The sequence below is a fragment of the Molothrus aeneus genome, chromosome 22 (assembly GCF_037042795.1).
Source record: "Molothrus aeneus isolate 106 chromosome 22, BPBGC_Maene_1.0, whole genome shotgun sequence".
Taxonomy (NCBI): domain Eukaryota; kingdom Metazoa; phylum Chordata; class Aves; order Passeriformes; family Icteridae; genus Molothrus; species Molothrus aeneus.
The window spans coordinates 7,708,249-7,726,527 of NC_089667.1; the positions used below are offsets into that span (position 1 = coordinate 7,708,249).

The window sequence follows — 18,279 nt, forward strand, 5'->3', positions numbered from 1 at the left end:
TCCTTCCATGTCTTTATTCCACTCTAGCGTTCTGCCTGAAGGTTCCCCCTGTACAAAATGCGTTGTCATTAGCAGAGCTGCCTTAAAGGTGGTTCCACCATCCTGTCAGGGGGTGTTTCCCCAGTATTTAGGAATAAAATGCTCATGTGGGAGAATCTTGCACTCTCCTGGTGACTTCATGATGAAGCTGAACTGCTTTTGTCCACAGGTACTCTTGCTGCCAGTGTTCCAGCAGTGACCCATGCCTCCTCAGGGACCAGGGTGCTGCAGTGCCAGTGCTGCTGTTGGAGCTTGTTCCCCCCATTGTTGTGACCGAGCAGTGGGATGAGGCCTTCAGCTCACTGCTCAGGGTGCTTGGCCTTCAATGAATGGGAACACGGAGCCTCCAGGCCAGCACCCACCCGGAGGCATGCTACCTCCTCCCAGCCAACACTTGGCATTGCCAGGCAGCTTTTGTGCACTTGCAGGCAGTAGGATGTGGTTTGGGAAGGGGAGAGCCTGTTTGTTCTGACTCGTGAAACAGTGGCTTTGCCCTGTTCTTTGTGTTGCTGCCAGAAGCTGAAATGCCCAGCCCATGCTCACAGCCTGATTTAAGGAACCAACGAAGAGTGTCAGGAGTACAGAATGGTGCTGGGGCAGTCATGGTATTTGGACTGAGCTGGACAGGAGGAGTGTTCCCAGGCTGAAAACCTTTGCTCACTGTCCTGTTCTCCCATTTCCCAAGGGAGTTAGAGCCAAAACAGCCTCTGTGCTCCCTGGGTTGGTCAGCTGGCAGGGGGTGCAGCTCCTTGGAAGGTGATGGCCAGGAACAGTGCCCCTCAATTCTACCTTGTTTGATTCTCTTTTAGAAGACTGAGCACCTGCCTCTTCCACTTCACTCTCAGCAGCACCAGCTCTGTCCCCAGTCCTGCAGCATCAGAACTGCCAGGGATCATCGCTGTTCCCTTTCCTTGCCCATCTGCTCCTTCCTCTCCTCCAGCTGAGCAAAGTGCAGGTTTCAAAATGGGACTTAGAGCGAGTGGACTTTGCTTTCCCCAGGGCTGGGCCTGCCTTGAGATGGGTCACGCGCCCACGGCTTTGAGCTGCAGGGATTAAACCAGCGGTGAACTCCATGTCCAACCAGTGCCGTAGCAGCGGCCGGCCCCTCTCAGGACTCCGGGTGCTAATCCAGCCTGATGGTCCATGCTCTTGCTCACAGAGGTGTGTAATCAGCCTTTATTTTTACAGCTGAATCAGGAAAATGTGGAAGGAACAGTTCAGACCAGCAGAAACCCTTTCTTGCCTCTTGTGCACAGGTAAAAGATGCAGTCAAGGAACTTTGGACACAAAGGTCTGTGGCACTGATCGGCTTTATCATCTTAGCCATGAGAAGATGAGGCTCCTGCAGGGCACGTGGTCACTGCCATCCCACCTTTGCAGCAGGAGTAGAACTTGGTGCTGCTTTGTCTCATTTTCCTCCTTCCCCCTTGTTTTCTATTTTTCTCTCTTTTCCTCCAATCTTTTCTGGACTGACCAAACCATAGCTGCAGCAGCAGTGCTGCCCCTTGGAGCTCCCACCCTGCATCCCACCTCTCAAAGATACAGCTGCATGTTCAGAGCACAGACATACTGCCAACGGACATGACAATTTATTGCAAATATTTCAGAGCAACACAGACATGCAAGGAAAGAGCTGCTGCACTGGGGCACAGCATTAGCCACGACAGACTTGGCTATGGGGGCCTCGCCAGGGATGCTAACGCAGTGTCACCCATCAGCGATGGTACCACGGTGTCACCAGCAGTACAAAGTGCTGCCCGCTGCTTGTTGCCTTCCCATGCTTGCTTGGTGAGTGCTGCAGGGAAATCTGCTGCTCCTTAACAGAGAAAAAGTGAAGCAGACACGCAGAGGAAGGAGAGAAACCTGCAGAGCTACCGTAGCAATTAGCAAATCATCCTGTGAAACAAGCAGGAGCCTCCCTGCCAGGGGAAGAGCCACGAGGTGCACAGGGCACAGCACCCTGAGGGCCTAGATGACCAAGTCTGCATTTTTGGGGTGCAGGTGGTGCCCCCTGGGCAGCCCCGGGGCAGCAGGGCCCTGGTGGCAGGCGGGGGCCAGCGGCGTGTCGGTGCTCGTGGCGCGGGCGCTGCAGGCGAGGAGCAGTCCTCCAGCGGCCAGGAAGGCTCCAGCAAACCACCCCAGGAAGGTGGCCTCCCCAAACTCCCACCTGGGCACGATGTCGGGGACAGTCTCGTCCCAGAAGTCGAGGACGGTGTTGTAGGCGACCCAGGAGACCGGCACCAGGGTGGTGATCCCTGCCAGGCCCAGCGTCGCTCCCCCACCAAGCAGGAGCTGCCGCTTTCGCCCGGGTTTGTCCTCGCAGGTTCTCCAGCCCTCCAGCCCCAGGGCAGCCAGGAGGCAGCCCAGCAGCCCCAGCCCGTTGGAGAGGCACATCAGGAGGCGAGAGATGCGCAGCTCGGGGGGCAGAGCCAGGAAGGAGCCGTGGGCTTGGCATTCAACCACCCCCTCCTCCTGGGTGATGCAGACCTGCCAGAGCCCCATGTTCCAGACCTCCAGCTCGTTCAGGTCCAGGTTGAGGTTCTTCCAGAGCGGCACGAAGGTGGTGACGCAGGAGCTGATCCATCCGAGGAGAGCCAGCAGCATCCCCCCGCCCTGCGCCTTTGCCCCCCAGCCCCCGGCCATGCCGTCGCCGCCCCGCTAACCTGCGGGCCCGGATTAGCCGCCCTGAGCGGCGGCCGCGGGCATTAACGCTTGTGGAGCTGCGTCCGCCCGGCCGCCGGCCGCGTCTGCCGCCCGGGGAGGGCGAATTCAAGCCTGTTCCTCCAACGCCGGGGTGTGGCCACGGTCGTTTTTCAGCTGTTGTTGGTTTTTCCATGCTAAAAGGAGAGCCCGGCTCAGCAGGAAAAGCCGGGTGCATCCCCGCGGTAACTCCGGGCTGGGTCCCGCCGCTGCCTCGCCGTGCCCAAGAGGGTTAAGCCAAAGCAGGCAAATCCTCCGAGCCTTGGCCACCCCGGAGCGAGAGCCTTGGCAGGGACAGCGATTCTCGGCAGCAGCAGTTCCAGCCTCGGTGGGACACGGCTGGCACCGTAGCACAAGATGCAAGGCAGCAGAGAGGTAGAAAAGTATTGGGCTTTTCTCAGGAGTCGGTGGCCCTGATCCTCATTAGGTCGTTAATTAAATATGCAAAGGAGCCTTGAGGGCTGCGTTGAGAATGGGGATGTTCAAGGGAGGAAGCAGGTTTCAGATGGGCCCTTCTCACAGGTGGGCATTGATCCCCCTGTCCTGCACCCAGCACTTCACCAACAGATGAGACTCGTGTTGTCCTGATAGGAGACACTGATGCAAGCACAAAGCTGGGAAAACCCATGTACATCAGCTTGGTCTGGTGGAAGGTGTTCCTGTGGCAGGGTCTGGAGCTGGACCGATCTGTAAGACCCTCTCCAACCCAAACCGTTCTGGGATTCTATGAAACGGATGAAAAGAAGCATCAGGAAAATCCCAAGTTTGTGCTGGCACTCGGCCCCCATCCTCCCCCACATGCACTGCCTCCGCGGGGTCCAGCTTGCAGATTCATCTTCCCGGGGAGATTAGCGACTAATCTCTCCTTCATCCGCCGTCTTTCTTATCTGTATCGGGAGCCAGACTGGAAATTACTGAGTCCTGCTGGTCCCGGGGTCCAGCCCTGGTGAGTGTCGGGAGGATCTTTGCAGGGGGCTCCTGCAGAGAGGGAGCACGGAGCACGTTCAGCATAGAAGCACAGACCAGCCAGGAGAGAGGGGATGTTTTCCAGCCCTTGCTGACCATCCCGTTCCCAAGAGCAGACAGGGAGCATCATCCCAACGGCAAGAGCAGGGAAATCCGCTGGGAAACCCCTCCTGCTCCTTCCCCCAGGCATTGGGGCACCTGCTCCTTCCGATTAAATCGTCTCAAGGTAATTGTGCCTGTCATTGAGACAGATTAACGGGTGACCTTCTGCCGCTGGAGCAGGATTGGCGGCCGCCGCCGAGCTCCCAGTCCTTCTTTCCCTCCCACTGGCCGCGGTGGTACAGCCGGGCCGAGGATTCCCGTCCACAACCGGTGGGAAGATGCCCGGCAGTGGCCGGGGCGCAGCGGGAGCCACAAGCCGAGAACGACGCCTGTCGGGCCGGCAGCCGCTCTGCCTGGACATGAGGTGGGTGTCTCCTGGGGTCCGGGGAGCCGGCAGGTTGGTCCGGACACTGACATCTCCATCGCCGCACTGAGGACCGCTGGTGCCGCTGCTCTGCAGTGGCAGGGGATGCTCGAGGGAGGCAGAGCGCCAACACTCCCACCCCATCCCCACCCCTACCCCCGCAGGTCGCTGCGCTCCGGGTTGCGTTTCCAGGGCCATGAGCTCCCATCGCGTCTCCCCATGGGCACCGGCTGGGCTCAGCCTGTCCCGAGGAGCCCGGCTGTGGGACCTGCCTCTCTCTCACAGGCTGTCCTTCCTCCCCACCTAGGGGCCATCCATTTCTGCTCGGAGCTTCTCAGAGAACCCACAGCTACCGCCACGGCCTGGAACAACCGTGGGACAGTGCCGTAGGCGCTCACTCGGAGCTTGCCGGCTGCCGGGGCTGCTTCCTACCGGAGACAAGTGCCTCCTTCCCCGGCCTTGCAATACAATTATGGCCCTTAATGGGCTTAGCCATCTGGAGCCAGCCCGCAGGCACCCCGGCACCGCTCCGGAGCTGGGACAAGCGTTGCTGGGCAAGGGGCGCTCCCCCAGACCCTGGCCCCTGGGGATGCGGAGCGGGGCCGGAGCCCCAAGCCGCTTTCCTGTCCGAAGTAACTCCCGCTTGTCTCCCCCCGGCAGGACCTCGCGCCCAGCCCGGGGCTGAGCCGCCGCCCCGGCGCCGCCATGGTGCTGCCCTACGCCCGCAACAGCGGCGGCGCCGGCGGCTGGCTGCCCCCCGAGGAGCCCCGCGGCCGCAGCAACTCCATCCCCCCGGCGCAGACCCCCACGGCCAAGCACATGCTGGCCTACCTGCCCCGGCCGCCCGCCGACACCAGCCGCTACGGCACCTTCCCGCAGAAGGTATGGCTCGCCCCAGGCTCCGGGGCATCCTCGGCACGCGGTGCCGCCGGGTGCTCGCGGTTCCTGTCGGAGGCGATTTCTCACCGACGGGCTCCTTTCCCCCCCGCAGCCCGATCTGCCGGCCGCCCCCGGGGCTCCGGTGGAAGACGGCGGGCAGGTAGCGGCCGCCGCCACTGCCAAGAGAGGCGCCGCCATGCCAAACTACCCATCCGCACCCCGTCACGGCGGCTTTGTCCCCGGTGAGCCGTCCCTGCCGCCGAGCCGCGGGAGCCTCAGCACCCAGCAGCACCGCGGCCGCCCGTCCTGGTGCCCGCCGCCCGCCCCGCAAGAGGCGGCTGCCCGCTTCTACCCGCTGCACGCCCTGAGCGTGGCCAACATCCCCAACTCGTCCCGCGGCAAGACCTCCGCCCGCAGCTCCACCGCTCCCACCCCGGAGGGGCTGCAGGGCCGGCGCTGCAAGCTGCTGGAGGAGGACAGCCCCATGGCCCAGGCCGGCCGGCGGCAGCGGCAGCGCTACGTGACAAAAGTGGGCAAGTGCCAGGTGAATCTGGGCAACATCCAGGACAAGAAGAGGTTCCTCTCGGACATCTTCACCACCATCGTAGACCTCAAGTACCGCTGGTTCCTCTTTGTCTTCATGATGTGCTATGTCGTCACCTGGGTGGTCTTTGGCTTCATCTACTTCCTGGACGCCTGGGTGCGTGGCGACGTGTGGCACCAGGGCGATCCCGAGTGGCAGGCATGCATCGAGAACGTGGACGGCTTCGTCTCCGCCCTGCTGCTCTCAGTGGAGAGCCAGCGGACCATCGGCTACGGCACGCGGATGGTGACGGCCAACTGCGCCGAGGGCGTCATCCTGCTGATCGCCCAGTCCATCGTGGGCTCCATGATCGATGCCATGATGGTCGGCTGCATGTTCGTCAAGATCTCCCGACCCAAGAAGCGCGCCCAGACCCTCATCTTCAGCAAGAACTGCGTCATCTCCCTCCGGGATGAGAAGCTCTGCCTGATGTTTCGTGTGGGGGACCTGCGAGAAAGCCACATGGTGGATGCCAAGATCCGGGCAAAGCTGATCAAGTCCCGCCAGACGGCCGAGGGGGAGTTCATCCCCTTGGAGCAGTCGGAGCTGAACCTGGGCTATGACACGGGCGAGGACCGTCTGTTCCTGGTGGAGCCCCAGATCATCTGCCACGTCATCAACCGCCACAGCCCTTTCTGGGACATGTCAGCCGAGTCACTGCGCCGGGAGCAGTTTGAAATCATCATCATCCTCGAGGGCATCGTGGAAGCCACAGGCAAGTGGTATCGAGGAGTCAGGGTGGAGAGAGGGGGCTCCCCTGGGCTCCTGGAGATGCCGGGCAAACCCGGGCCCAGGAGTGACATCTGAGCAAGAGAGGCTCAGGGTCCTGTGTGTCTCCAGTGGGCCGTGGGTGATGCAGGGCTGGAAGGCCCTCGCTGTGGGTGATGCAGGGCTGGAAGCCCCTCGCTGTGGGTGACGCAGGGCTGGAAGCCCCTCGCTGTGGGTGACGCAGGGCTGGAAGCCCCTCGCTGTGGGTGACAGAGGGCTGGAAGCCCCTCACCCTGCAGGCTCAGGGGGCTCATTGTGGCACCCGGCACAGCACAGCCATGTTCTTGCTGCAGGAATGACGTGCCAAGCCCGCACCTCCTACACGGAGGACGAGATCCTCTGGGGATACCGCTTCGAGCCCTGCATGTCCCTGGAGAAAGGCGCCTTCCAGGTGGACTACAGCCGCTTTGAGATGACCTTTGAGGTGCAGACGCCAGCAGCCAGCGCCAAGGAGCTGCAGGAGCTGCGGGAGCTGGAGCAGCAGGAGCACTCCACGCTCAGCCTGTACTGGGACCAGCTGGTGCAGCCGTGCGCGCTGCCAGGGCCCGGCGAGGACGCGCTGCTGGGGCTGAGCATCCCCGGGAGCGCGGCCCAGGGCGGCCGGGACGAGCCAGCGCAGCGGGACTGCCCCGCCTGAGCCCCCCCGGGCCCGGTGCCCCACGCCAACAGTGCCATAGCCCACCCTGCTCTGTGGGGCTGAACGCCCCCCGCTCCCCCAGCTGCAGCCACAGGGCAGTCTTTAATTCTTTTTGTTAAGTTGTTCTTTTGTAACAAGGAATACGAGGCAGGCGGGTGAGTAAAGGCTGTTCATCACAAAATCACCCAACTGTCAGCCACGTTTGTTCTGGGGGGGCCCTCAGGGTCTGGGCAAAGAAGAGGCAAAGCCCAGAGCCCTCCAGCGCCATGGGCTCAGTCCTGCACCACCTCGTGGACCCTGACACAGCCCCCCAGTACCCCAAACTGCCCCCAGTCCCTGCCCCAGGACTCCCCCAGCAGGGAAACATTGCAGCGGGCTGGTGCTGTGAGAGGCTGGACATGGTGTAGTAGAATTAAATTAATATTGTCACAGGAGGAATGACACCACTGGAGTCACCTGCAGCACCTGGCAGGGCAGTGCCTGAGCCAGGGGCCTGGACTGAAAAAAATCAATAAAATCTGTGTATGCAGGGTCTGGCTGGGCTGAGGAGCCTCCCTGTAGTCCCCAGTCAGCTTTGCCTCAGGGGGTTGCAGAATAACACCTTGGATTTAACCCCTTTTGTCCACCTTTGCCTCTTGTCTATCAACCTACCTTTTATCTCCCCACAGAGTCTTGGGCAGGGTATTTTCTGACCTCACCTCAAATCTGTCCTGCCCAGAAGGGTGTGAGGGGAGGGATGGAGCAGCTGGGGAGGTCCAGGGGCCAAGGTCAGCCCAGCACAGGAGGGATGCATGGGGATGTAATATAAACATGTACATCACTGTCCCTACCCCGCACCCCCTGCAGCCCCAAACCCCCTACAAACATAAAACTCCCTGCACAAGAAAAAGTTAAAAAAAAAAAAAAAGGCCACAAACAAGTGTTTGTAGGTGCAAAGTTAATAAGGGTCAATATGCACATTGATCCAACATAAAATTGTGATTTGCCTATTAAGCAGTTGATTTACGTATCATTAATATTCACATACAGGCCACTGAGCGAATAACAAACACAAACTGGGTTATCACACACACAATCATGTTTCACAGCATGGGACGCGCTTGGGTCCCACCAAGCTGGGCTGGATTCATGTCCCTGTCCCATTCCCTGTCCTGTTCCACTTCCATTCCCACTCCTATTATTCCCATTCCCATCACCATCCCCATTCCCATTATTCCCGTTCCCATTCCTATTCCCATTATTCCCGTCCCCATTCCCATTATTCCCATTATTCCCTTCCCCATTCCCACTATTCCCGTCCCCGCGGGCCTCAGGTGTCGTTCCCCGTCCCGGCCGCCAGGAGTCGCTGCCGCCGCTCCCGCCCGAGCTCCCTAAATCCCGCCCCTCCCGTACTTCACTTCCGGCGCGTCGCGGTGACGTAAATCGTTGTGCGACGCGGTGACGCGCAGACCTCTCCGGCGGCGGCCCAGGTGGGAGCGGAGCTGGAGCAGGGCCGGGTTGGCACCGGAACAGGAGTGGGCTGGAACCAGAGCCCCCGCACCGAGCGGGACGAGCCCGCCGTGCCCGGGGGGGGGGGGAGCGGGCTCGGGCCCTGACGGCGGCCCTCCCCGCAGCCTTGCCCCGGCTCACCCGTATGGCGCGGCCCTGAGGGGAGATGACCGACCAGGAGAACAACAACAGCATCTCCAGCAACCCCTTCGCCGCCCTCTTCGGCTCCGTCGCTGCCGCCAAGCACTTCGCCGCCATCCAGAAGCAGCAGCAGCTGCGGCAGCTGACAGGTGCGGAGGTCGAGGCTGGCGCTGGGGCAGGGGCTGGCCCTGGGGAGGGGGCGAGGCGGTCCGCTCGGACAGGGCTGTCCCCCGAGACGCTTAGGGCTCTGTCGTGCAGGCGAGGAGACGTCCATCAGCCAGGATGACTCCGACAACAGTGTCTCCGAGAGCCTGGACGACTGCGACTATTCGGTGGCCGAGATCAGCCGCTCGTTCCGCTCGCAGCGAGAGCTCTGCGAGCAGCTCAACATCAACCACATGATCCAGAGGATCTTCCTCATCACCCTGGACAACAGTGAGCCCAGGAAGCCCTGGTTTGGCGGGGTGTGGTACAGCCTGGGGCAGCTCTGACAGGGGAGGGGACAGCTGGGAGGGGACAGTGCCGGGTGCTGGGGCTATGCTGGGGACAGTCCTGCCTGCAGGTGGAACAGAACAGGTCCCTCTGCCCTTCCCAGGTGACCCCAGCATGAAGAGTGGGAATGGGATCCCGGCACGCTGTGTGTACCTGGAGGAGATGGCCGCAGACCTGGATGACCAGGACTGGCTGGACATGGACAATGTGGAGCAGGTAGGGACTGCCTGGGGCCATCTGCAGGTTTTGGCCTCTGGATTGAGTTTGTTTCCTCAGAAAGTACATACGATATCCCAAATCCTTTTCCAAAACCTGGCACAAAGCTGCCACTTATTGTTTTGCTGGAAAAGCCCATGAGATTTTTGGGATATGAGACTGAGAAAAGTGTAGAATTTGGAGAATCCAGCCCTTCCTCCTGGAAGCTGCAGGAGTTCGCTGCCCTGTAGGTTTGTGTGGGTGGGAAAGGGAAGAAAAACCAAAGAATTCAGTCAACAGTGTCTACGCACACTCTCATCTTCATTTGCAGTTGTATCAGTTGTTCCTGCTGAGGATTTCAGTGGAAATGGTTTCTGGTGGGGGTAGCGTTGTTCCCTGAGGGACTGGAGGGTTTGCTCAGGCCAGAAGCAGCTGAGGATACTTAATGAGGGACAGGGAGTGCTCTTCCCAGCAGGAGCCAATTAGGCTGTGTGGTGTGGAGCTTCCTCCTCTGGAGAGATCAGCTTTGTGCTGGGCTGTGTCACTGTGCCCTGTCCTTGCTGGTGCCCAGGCCCTGTTCACCCGCCTGCTGCTGCCGGAGCCCGGGAGCCACCTGATCCACATGACCTGTGCCAGCAGCCAGAACCTGTCAGCCGACCGTGACGCCGGGGAGAGGCAGATCCTGCGCTACCTCTACGCCTGCTTCCGCAGGGCCCGCGAGGAGGTGGGCCAGGCAGCTCTGTCCCCTGCTCTGCAGTGCCCCAGCTGGAGCTGCGGTGCCCCAGCTGGAGCTGCCTTGTTCTCCCTGTCAGATCACCAAGGTCCCCGAGAACCTGCTGCCCTTTGCCGTGCGCTGCCGCAACCTGACGGTGTCCAACACCCGCACCGTGCTCCTCACCCCCGAGATCTACGTCAACCAGAACGTGTACGAGCAGCTGGTGGACCTGCTGCTGGAGACACTGAGGGGGGCACGTAAGTGCAGCTGGGCTGTGCCACAGTGCTCACTGTGCCACTGCCTCGGTGCTGCGAGGCTGCCCTGCAGCATCCAGGGGTTGGGTGAAGCTTTGCCTCCCCTTGCTGCCAAAAGGGGGGCTGTGTTTGGGTCGGTTTGGCTGTTGGAGCACTGTGAGTAAGAGCCTTGTGTCTCCTGCCAGAGTTTGAAGACATGACTGAGTTCCTTGAGGAGGTCATAGAGGCCTTAACGATGGATGAGGAGGTGCGCACATTTGGGGAGGTCATGGTTCCCGTGTTTGACATTCTGCTGGGGAGAATCAAGGACCTGGACCTCTGCCAGATCCTGCTGTACACATACCTCGATGTGCTCCTGTACTTCACAAAGCAGAAGGACATAGCCAAGGTGGGTACCCTGGCTTAGGCAGGAGGTTTTGCAGGGGCACATGAACAAGACCTGATCTGCAGAGGTCAAACCAGCAGTGTGGTGTAACAACACCCAATGTAGTCATACCCCTCCTCTCCCTTCTCATAGCCTGTCACAAACCCATCAGTTTGCTAGGGTTTTTTGCTAGGATTTTGGACAACTGTCAGCATGTCCTGATGTGTTCCCCAGGTTTTTGCAGGCTACATCCAGCCCAAGGATCCCAGCAATGGACAGATGTACCAGAAGACTTTGCTTGGTGCCATTCTAAATATCTCCTGCTTGTTGAAGACCCCTGGCGTGGTGGAGAACCATGGCTACTTTCTGAATCCATCCCGATCCAGCCCACAGGAGATTAAAGTGCAGGAATCCAACATCCATCAGGTGGGAGAAGCAGGGCAGTTCTGCTTCTGTGGTGTTAGTGGCCTCTCATTGCTTGGGGATTCAAAACATGGTATCAGGGCTTGAGTTCCACTGCTGGTTCAGGAATAGCCTGCCTTGCAACTAGGCACGTCCCAAAACTGCTTTGAATTCTCCTGCTGGAGCATGGAAACAGTTTTGCCGGCTGTCTTGGGTCATTATAACCCAAGCCTTAACAAAGTTGCCTGAGCTTTTGGAAAAAGGGTGGGTGGACTGGTGGAGCAGACCTCAGTAACTTGAGGTGCTACCTGGAGATCATCTACCTCAGGTGTTGCAATCACTAGGGAGTAGTTTTCAGTGCCTGTCCTGTGATTAAAACACTAATTGATTCACCAGTTGAGAAAGTGACAGGCAACATTCTCTCTCATTATGCAAGTAAATTTCTTCCTTAGAGGAATACCTAGGAATTCCTTCCTAGGAATGTTCCAGTAGGTCAGGAGTGAAACATGAGGATGCAGGATATAAGTACAGGAGTGAACTGGGGTGCAGAGGTCATCCCTGAGAGGGGCTTTCCTGCTTAAGGGTTCTTTCAGGCTGTCAAAAATAGGCAAATAATTTTGGATTTACTCCGTATGAGAACAAATTGTCTCAGCTGTGCTTTTGAGGACATCCCTAATTGTTGTTTTGTGCCAGCCCCAGGATCTGACCTGCTTGTAACACCTGTGTGTGATGGGTGATTCATGGGGTATCCTGAGGAGCAGGAAAGGGTCTGATAGCAGTGATATCAGAGAGGCAAAAGAACAACTCCCAAGGACTCATTCAGCTGTGTTCTGTTTCCTCTAACAGTTCATGGCCCAGTTCCATGAGAAGATCTACCAGATGCTGAAGAACCTGTTGCAGTTGTCACCAGAGACAAAGCACAGGATCCTCTCCTGGCTGGGAAACTGCCTCCATGCGAATGCAGGCCGCACCAAGATTTGGGCTAACCAGATGCCAGAGATTTTCTTCCAGATGTACGCCTCAGATGCCTTCTTCCTCAACCTGGGGGCTGCCCTCCTGAAGCTGTGCCAGCCCTTCTGCAAACCCAGATCTCCAAAGCTGCTAACCTTCAACCCTACCTACTGTGCCCTGAAGGAGCTGAATGAAGAGGAGAGGAGGAGCAAGAACGTACACATGAAAGGTACACCTAAGCTTTGGGGACTAAGGCAATGGGAAAGGGGATCTCCTCAGTCTCCGCTTTACCCACTAGTGCCCTCTCAATAAACCATTAGGGTTAGGGAGAATTAGAAGTGTGACTAGAGAGGAACAAGAGGAGAGTTGAGTACAAATAAAACACTGCCACTATCACCAGGAGCCCTTTTGGGTCCTCAGGAGGGACCCTCTCGAGCCCCCTCCTCACCAGCACTGCTGGGTAGGACCTGATGCAGAGATGCTTTTCCTTACAGGATTGGAAAAAGAAACATGTTTGATCCCTGCTCTGAGCGAGCAAGAGCCACAGTTTGCGAACAGCTACAACCTGGTGACAGAAAACCTGGTGCTCACACAGTATACCCTGCACTTGGGGTTTCACAGGTACTTGCTTTCATTTCCCGTGGGGCTGTTTTCCACCTGTGTACTGCTATGCACATTTCAGTAAATACTCTGAACACAGGGTGGCCAGCTGAGCTGCTGCTTGAACTTCAGCCTGACTGACTGCAGGAAGAAATTTTGCTCACGTTTTTGCTAATCAGGATATACTCAGGCTTTAAACAATCATTGTGGATTTTGATTCTCAAATCCCCTTGGCCTTTCTGCAAGTGTTTTATCCTAATAAAGGAGTCTTGCAGGCTCCATGTTATTTATAGACACCCACACCCAAGTGCTGGATATTTGTAGGTTGCTCCATTCCCTCTCTCCTTGGGGCAGGAGCCTCATCCAGGTAGCAGAGCACCTGCCCACTGGGAGTGTATGTGAAACAGCAATGTGAGGTAGCTGTCAGCTTCCAGGAGAGGATTTTCTGGACACTAAAACACTCTGTTTTGCACGACTTCCCTCTGCAAATTGTTGCCTAGATACTGTGAGGTCATGGCTGATCCAAGCAGAGTCCCCTTCTGGTTTATTCTCTAAATATAGACATTGACAAAAAAGTTATTATGCAAGTGGCTTGTTGCTGGGAAACTGAAGTGTCACCTTGCAAGCGTCTCTGGGCCATGTTGGATCCCTGACCTCAGTGACCCAAGGGAGCTCTGCCATGTCCCCAGGCCACTCTGCAGGTGCCATGGTCCCTCAGAGGGTCTTGTACCCTCCCATGCCCTGCCAAGCCTTTCCCCAAGGCTTCCCATTGCCAGAGTCCCAGACAGGGTACCCACGGAAAATTATCTGAATCCACCAGCACAGAACAGTCTCCCACCAGCTTCTGCATGGGTGAGGCAGGATGTCTGTCTGTCTGTCTCCTGAGCCCCTCCTTGCCTCCTTTTCCGGGCAGGTTGCACGACCAGATGGTAAAGATAAACCAAAGCCTTCACCGCCTGCAAGTGGCATGGCGAGAAGCTCAGCAGAGCTCCAGCCCCGCTGCTGACAGCCTCAGGGAGCAGTTTGAGCGCCTGATGACCATCTATCTGTCCACCAAGACAGCCATGACGGAACCACAGATGCTGCAGAACTGCCTGAACCTGCAGGTGTCCATGGCAGTGCTGCTGGTGCAGCTGGCAGTGGGGAACCAGGGCAGCGAGCCGCTGGAGCTGACCTTCCCGCTGCCGCAGGTGGAGCACAGCGCGCTGGCCTACGTGCCAGGTGAGGCCACGGGTGCTGCTCTGTGCCAGCACCTGCATACATGAGCACTGCAAGAGCTGCCTGAGCAAGTGCTTCCCTGTCCAGGGTAGGACACGGTGCCACCACCGACATTGTGCAGAATATTCTCGCTGAAGAAGGGGGCCCCTCTCTGTTTGAGGGGCCATATTTAGGGTGGTGAAGCTGCTGACCTTTTAGAAGTCCTACTCATTTGCAAGTGGCAAGTTCTACATTGATTTAGTGTTTTCTCTATATGTAAACTCTTTTTTCTGGGGCCTGCTTCAGGATTCTTCCCTTGGGGGCTGTGTAGAAGTGTGTCATCAGCAGATGCTGGATTCACCCCAGAAGTGACCTGACTTGTGGGAGGGAAGAGGGGAAGTGAGTCCCAGGTGTTAGTCATGCCGTCAGACTGGGCAGACTCTAATACAGCTTTTTAATTACCAATACTTAATCAGCATCAGGGTGGTGAGGGGAGAGTGGATGGGAGGCTGGAAAAGGGCAAGGTGAGCTGCCTGGGGAGGAGCTCAGCTACAATCTCTGTTTGCAGAGTTCTTTGCCGATAATTTGGGCGACTTCTTCATTTTCCTGCGGCGTTTTGCTGATGACATCTTGGAGACTTCTGCCGATTCTCTGGAGCACATCCTTCACTTTGTTACTGTTTTCATGGGTGATGTGGAGAGGTAGGTGCAGTCCTGGGTCCTTGTTGCAGAACTCCTGGGGTCACCAAGCAAGTAGAAATTGCAGAGCTGTCTTGAGGTTTGGTCTGTGCAGCTGCAAGCAGGTTGATCTTTTTGAAACAGCTGAAATATGCCTGCAAGTGGCACAAAGGGAATACAGGCCTGCCTGAGGCCACAGGCTTCATGAAAGGTTCAAATAGGATTTCATGCTTAAATATATGTGTTCCCACACTCTCCCTTTGCCTGAGATTCCTCTGTGGCATGGTGTCTATGCAAGTGACTGCTGACCCAGGGCTGGCTTTACTGATGGTTTGCAGCAATCTGGCACTCAAGCATGTATGAACACAGATCCTGGAGTGATTCCTGAGCAGCTCCATTCTGCACCATGGACATGCCATCCTGGATTTGCTTTGTTTTGTCTTGCAGGATGAAAAATCCTCACCTGCGAGCCAAGCTGGCTGAAGTGTTAGAAGCTGTGATGCCTCACTTGGATCAGGCTCAGAGCCCACTCGTCTCGAGCATGTTCCATCGCAAGCGAGTGTTCTGCTCCTACCAACACGCTGCCCACCTGGCCGAGGCACTCATCAAAGTCTTCGTGGATATCGAGTTCACGGGTAAGCACAGTATGGGAAGAGTTGTGTTCCCTGTGTAGCACCTGTGGGGGACTGTCCACTTGAAAGGTTCTTTGGCTTGTGCCCAGGTGACCCACACCAGTTTGAACAGAAGTTCAACTACCGCCGTCCCATGTATCCCATCCTGAGGTACATGTGGGACACTGATTCCTACCGGGACAGCATAAAGGTGAGGCGAGAGATGCATGCCTGAGTGTGCCATGTGGGTGTGCAGCTCACGTGGGGGTCACATGGGTGGGCTCCATGTCCTGCCATCGGGGCTGGGCTGCAGAATTTGCTATTTCCTTTCTTTGCAGGCTCTGGCTGATTATGCCTCAGAGAACCTGGAGGCAATGAATCCCCCTCTCTTCTTGCGCTTCCTTAACCTGCTCATGAATGATGCCATTTTCCTGTTGGATGAAGCCATACAGGTAGGGCTGGGTTCACGTTCCATGACCATCAGGTAAACAAGTTCTCACTTCCTTGGTGCAATACTGACCTCCAGAACAGGGCCAGCTTGCCTGGCTCTGCCTGGTGAGTCTCTGCAGTAAGTAGTATGCAGGAAACAATCCCAAGATGGAGTGGCCAGTGCCCAGGAAGAAGGGGTGAAGGCTGGAGGAAGGGTCTGGGGCCCTGTCTGTGGGTTACCCTTCCTTCCGTTGGGTTCAAGAAGCAGCTCAGAACCAAGAGGAGCAAAAGAGCTTTTTCAGATCCAACAGGAAGCACGCTGGGAAATCTGCCTGTTCGTAATCTGGATACACTCAGGCTTTAAACAATCACTGTGGATTTTGATTCTCAAATCTCCTTGGTCTTTCTGCAAGTGTTTTATCTTAATAAAGACCTTTTGTCTCCAGGCAGTTTTCCTTTGGGATTGCAAGGGAATTTCAGGTGCTCTCATGTCCCTGGTGTGTGTTAAATGTCTCTCCACTCCTTTCAGAGCTGCTGTTGCTGCTAGAAAGGGCTATTTTGGGGAGCTATTACCTGCTAGACAGCTGATTGCTGGAAGGCCAGCAGATAAGATGGGTGATATGGATGTTGCCTGACTGGTTTTGAGTGTTTCTGGACCTCCTTGCTGTCGCCACCCACCCAAACACTCCATGTGTTCTGTCCTGCAGTACCTCAGCAAGATCAAAGTTCAGCAGATTGAGAAGGACCGAGGCGAGTGGGACAGCCTGTCCCCCGAGGCTCGCCGCGAGAAGGAGTCCAGCCTGCAGATGTTTGGTCAGCTGGCGCGTTTCCACAACATCATGTCCAATGAAACCATTGGCACTCTGGCTTTCCTGACTTCAGGTAGGGAAAATGGTCCCTCTTGCCTGCCAGGACCTAGAGAAGAGCCCTGCCAGGGTGTGAGCAGGCAGGAACTTGGTTTCAGTGTGGTCAGATGAGGATGGAATTGCTGTGAATCTGCACGCTGTTGTTTTGCTTTCCAGAAATCAAGTCCCTGTTTGTGCATCCTTTCCTTGCTGAGCGCATCATCTCCATGCTCAACTACTTCCTGCAACATCTGGTTGGGCCTAAAATGGGAGCTTTGAAGGTGAAAGATTTCAGTGAATTCGACTTCAAGCCACAGCAGCTAGTGTCTGACATCTGCACCATCTACCTAAACCTTGGGTAGGTGACGAGGGGAGTGAGCTTGTTGGGAGCCATGCAGGAGCCATCTTGGTGATACTGGGGGAGAAATGCTTAGTTACACTCGAGCTTTTCTTTAGCTTTGGGTTCTTTGCTATGGGAATGTGGCTGCTGTGGGGACTGTTTTGCAGCCCTGATAAATGGGGATTCTTAAACCTTTCTCTCACGTAACCTGGTGCAGGGATGAAGAAAACTTCTGTGCCACAGTCCCCAAGGACGGCCGCTCCTACTCACCAACGCTCTTTGCCCAGACCGTGCGGGTTCTGAAGAAGATTAACAAGCCTGGCAACATGATAGTGTCTTTTAGTAACCTGGCTGAGAGGATCAAGGTGAGCACTGGAGGGAATTCAGCATACAAAAAGAGATAGAGCTGGTTCTCTGTGTCCTTTTCGCTCCGTGTATTGCTGCATCTTTGCTGTGGAGCTGGATTTCTGGGAGTGGAGCTTTGTGCAAGGTCCAGCTGGGAGGGTTCCCTGCCTGCACAGAGCTGTGAATGCTCCCTGGTTTTTAAAGAACGGGGAGGCTGAATCCCTCAGAGCCACGTGTGCTCCCTAGTCTCTTGCAGACCGGCAGCAGCAGGAAGAGGAGACATACGCAGATGCCTGTGATGAATTCCTGGATCCAATCATGAGCACTCTGATGTCAGACCCCGTGATCCTGCCCTCCTCCCGTGTCACTGTGGACCGATCGACCATAGCCCGACACCTCCTCAGGTGTGCAGCACAGCCCTCTCACCTTGATACTTTTGGGAATCTGTTTCGCATATCCAGTGACTCTTCCTGGGCTCTCTTTTTTTTTTTTTTTTTTTTTTATCTCTAGCACCAGGAATGTCCAGGTAATCTCCTTGATGTTTTCTGTTTCAGTGATCAGACAGATCCTTTCAATCGGAGTCCCCTAACTATGGACCAGATCAGACCAAACACAGAGCTAAAAGAGAAGATACAGAGATGGCTTGCAGAGAGGAAAAAACAGAAGGAGGAGGAGCTGGAGGACACTCTGAACTAAAAGACAGGCTCTCATCTCTAAGCCTCCTGTCATGGGCAAGATCACAGCCATGCAGGGGTAATGGCTGGAGCTACCACCCTAATGATGACCACATTTAGTGCATTGCCACCACCTTTGGAGTCTCTCCTCAGACCTTCCCTGCCAGCCCTCGTTCTCTCTTTTCCTTTCAAGACTCTCTTTAATACTACAACTTCCCACTGCACTACAGCTTCGAGCCTCAGCCACGGGAGAAGAACACAGCCTCCTCATGATGTGGTGCCCTGGCTCTCTATTACCTGCTCTTTGTGTTGGCCACGTTCTTTTCCAGCAACACCAAAAGCCTCCCTCTGTTCTGTGTTTAAACTGTAACCATCTTTCACTTGGTGAAATGGAGGGGGCGTTTTTCTGACTTTTATGTGCCAGGGGTGTAGCAGGGTTTACTTCCCCAGTGAGTGTTGGGAATGGCAGGCGTTGGAAATTAAACACAGAGATCATCTTACAGCTGGTGCTGGAGGTCTGG

The 18,279-nt window shown here is 56.6% G+C and overlaps 3 protein-coding genes across 3 annotated transcripts; 2 read left to right on the plus strand and 1 right to left on the minus strand.

The window, feature by feature from the left end:
• Positions 1-1,671: 1,671 nt before the first annotated feature.
• Positions 1,672-2,682, minus strand: CLDN25 (claudin 25). Its single transcript, XM_066564513.1, has one exon. The coding sequence runs from the start codon at positions 2,680-2,682 to the stop codon at positions 2,008-2,010; it is 675 nt and encodes a 224-aa protein (XP_066420610.1). The 3' UTR covers positions 1,672-2,007.
• A 2,194-nt stretch (positions 2,683-4,876) lies between these two features.
• Positions 4,877-7,212, plus strand: LOC136565719 (G protein-activated inward rectifier potassium channel 4-like). The gene is made up of 3 exons (XM_066564460.1): positions 4,877-5,053; positions 5,163-6,348; positions 6,695-7,212. The coding sequence occupies exons 1-3, from the start codon at positions 4,877-4,879 to the stop codon at positions 7,036-7,038; spliced, it is 1,707 nt and encodes a 568-aa protein (XP_066420557.1). The 3' UTR covers positions 7,039-7,212.
• Positions 7,213-8,449: 1,237 nt separating this feature from the next.
• Positions 8,450-18,258, plus strand: UBE4A (ubiquitination factor E4A). The gene is made up of 20 exons (XM_066564440.1): positions 8,450-8,507; positions 8,652-8,816; positions 8,926-9,102; positions 9,263-9,375; positions 9,926-10,078; positions 10,167-10,326; positions 10,509-10,711; positions 10,922-11,113; positions 11,936-12,269; positions 12,535-12,661; positions 13,554-13,861; positions 14,406-14,538; positions 14,962-15,149; positions 15,236-15,336; positions 15,464-15,577; positions 16,262-16,436; positions 16,577-16,757; positions 16,957-17,104; positions 17,331-17,488; positions 17,639-18,258. The coding sequence occupies exons 2-20, from the start codon at positions 8,693-8,695 to the stop codon at positions 17,778-17,780; spliced, it is 3,231 nt and encodes a 1,076-aa protein (XP_066420537.1). The 5' UTR covers positions 8,450-8,507; positions 8,652-8,692; the 3' UTR covers positions 17,781-18,258.
• The last annotated feature ends 21 nt before the right edge of the window (positions 18,259-18,279 follow it).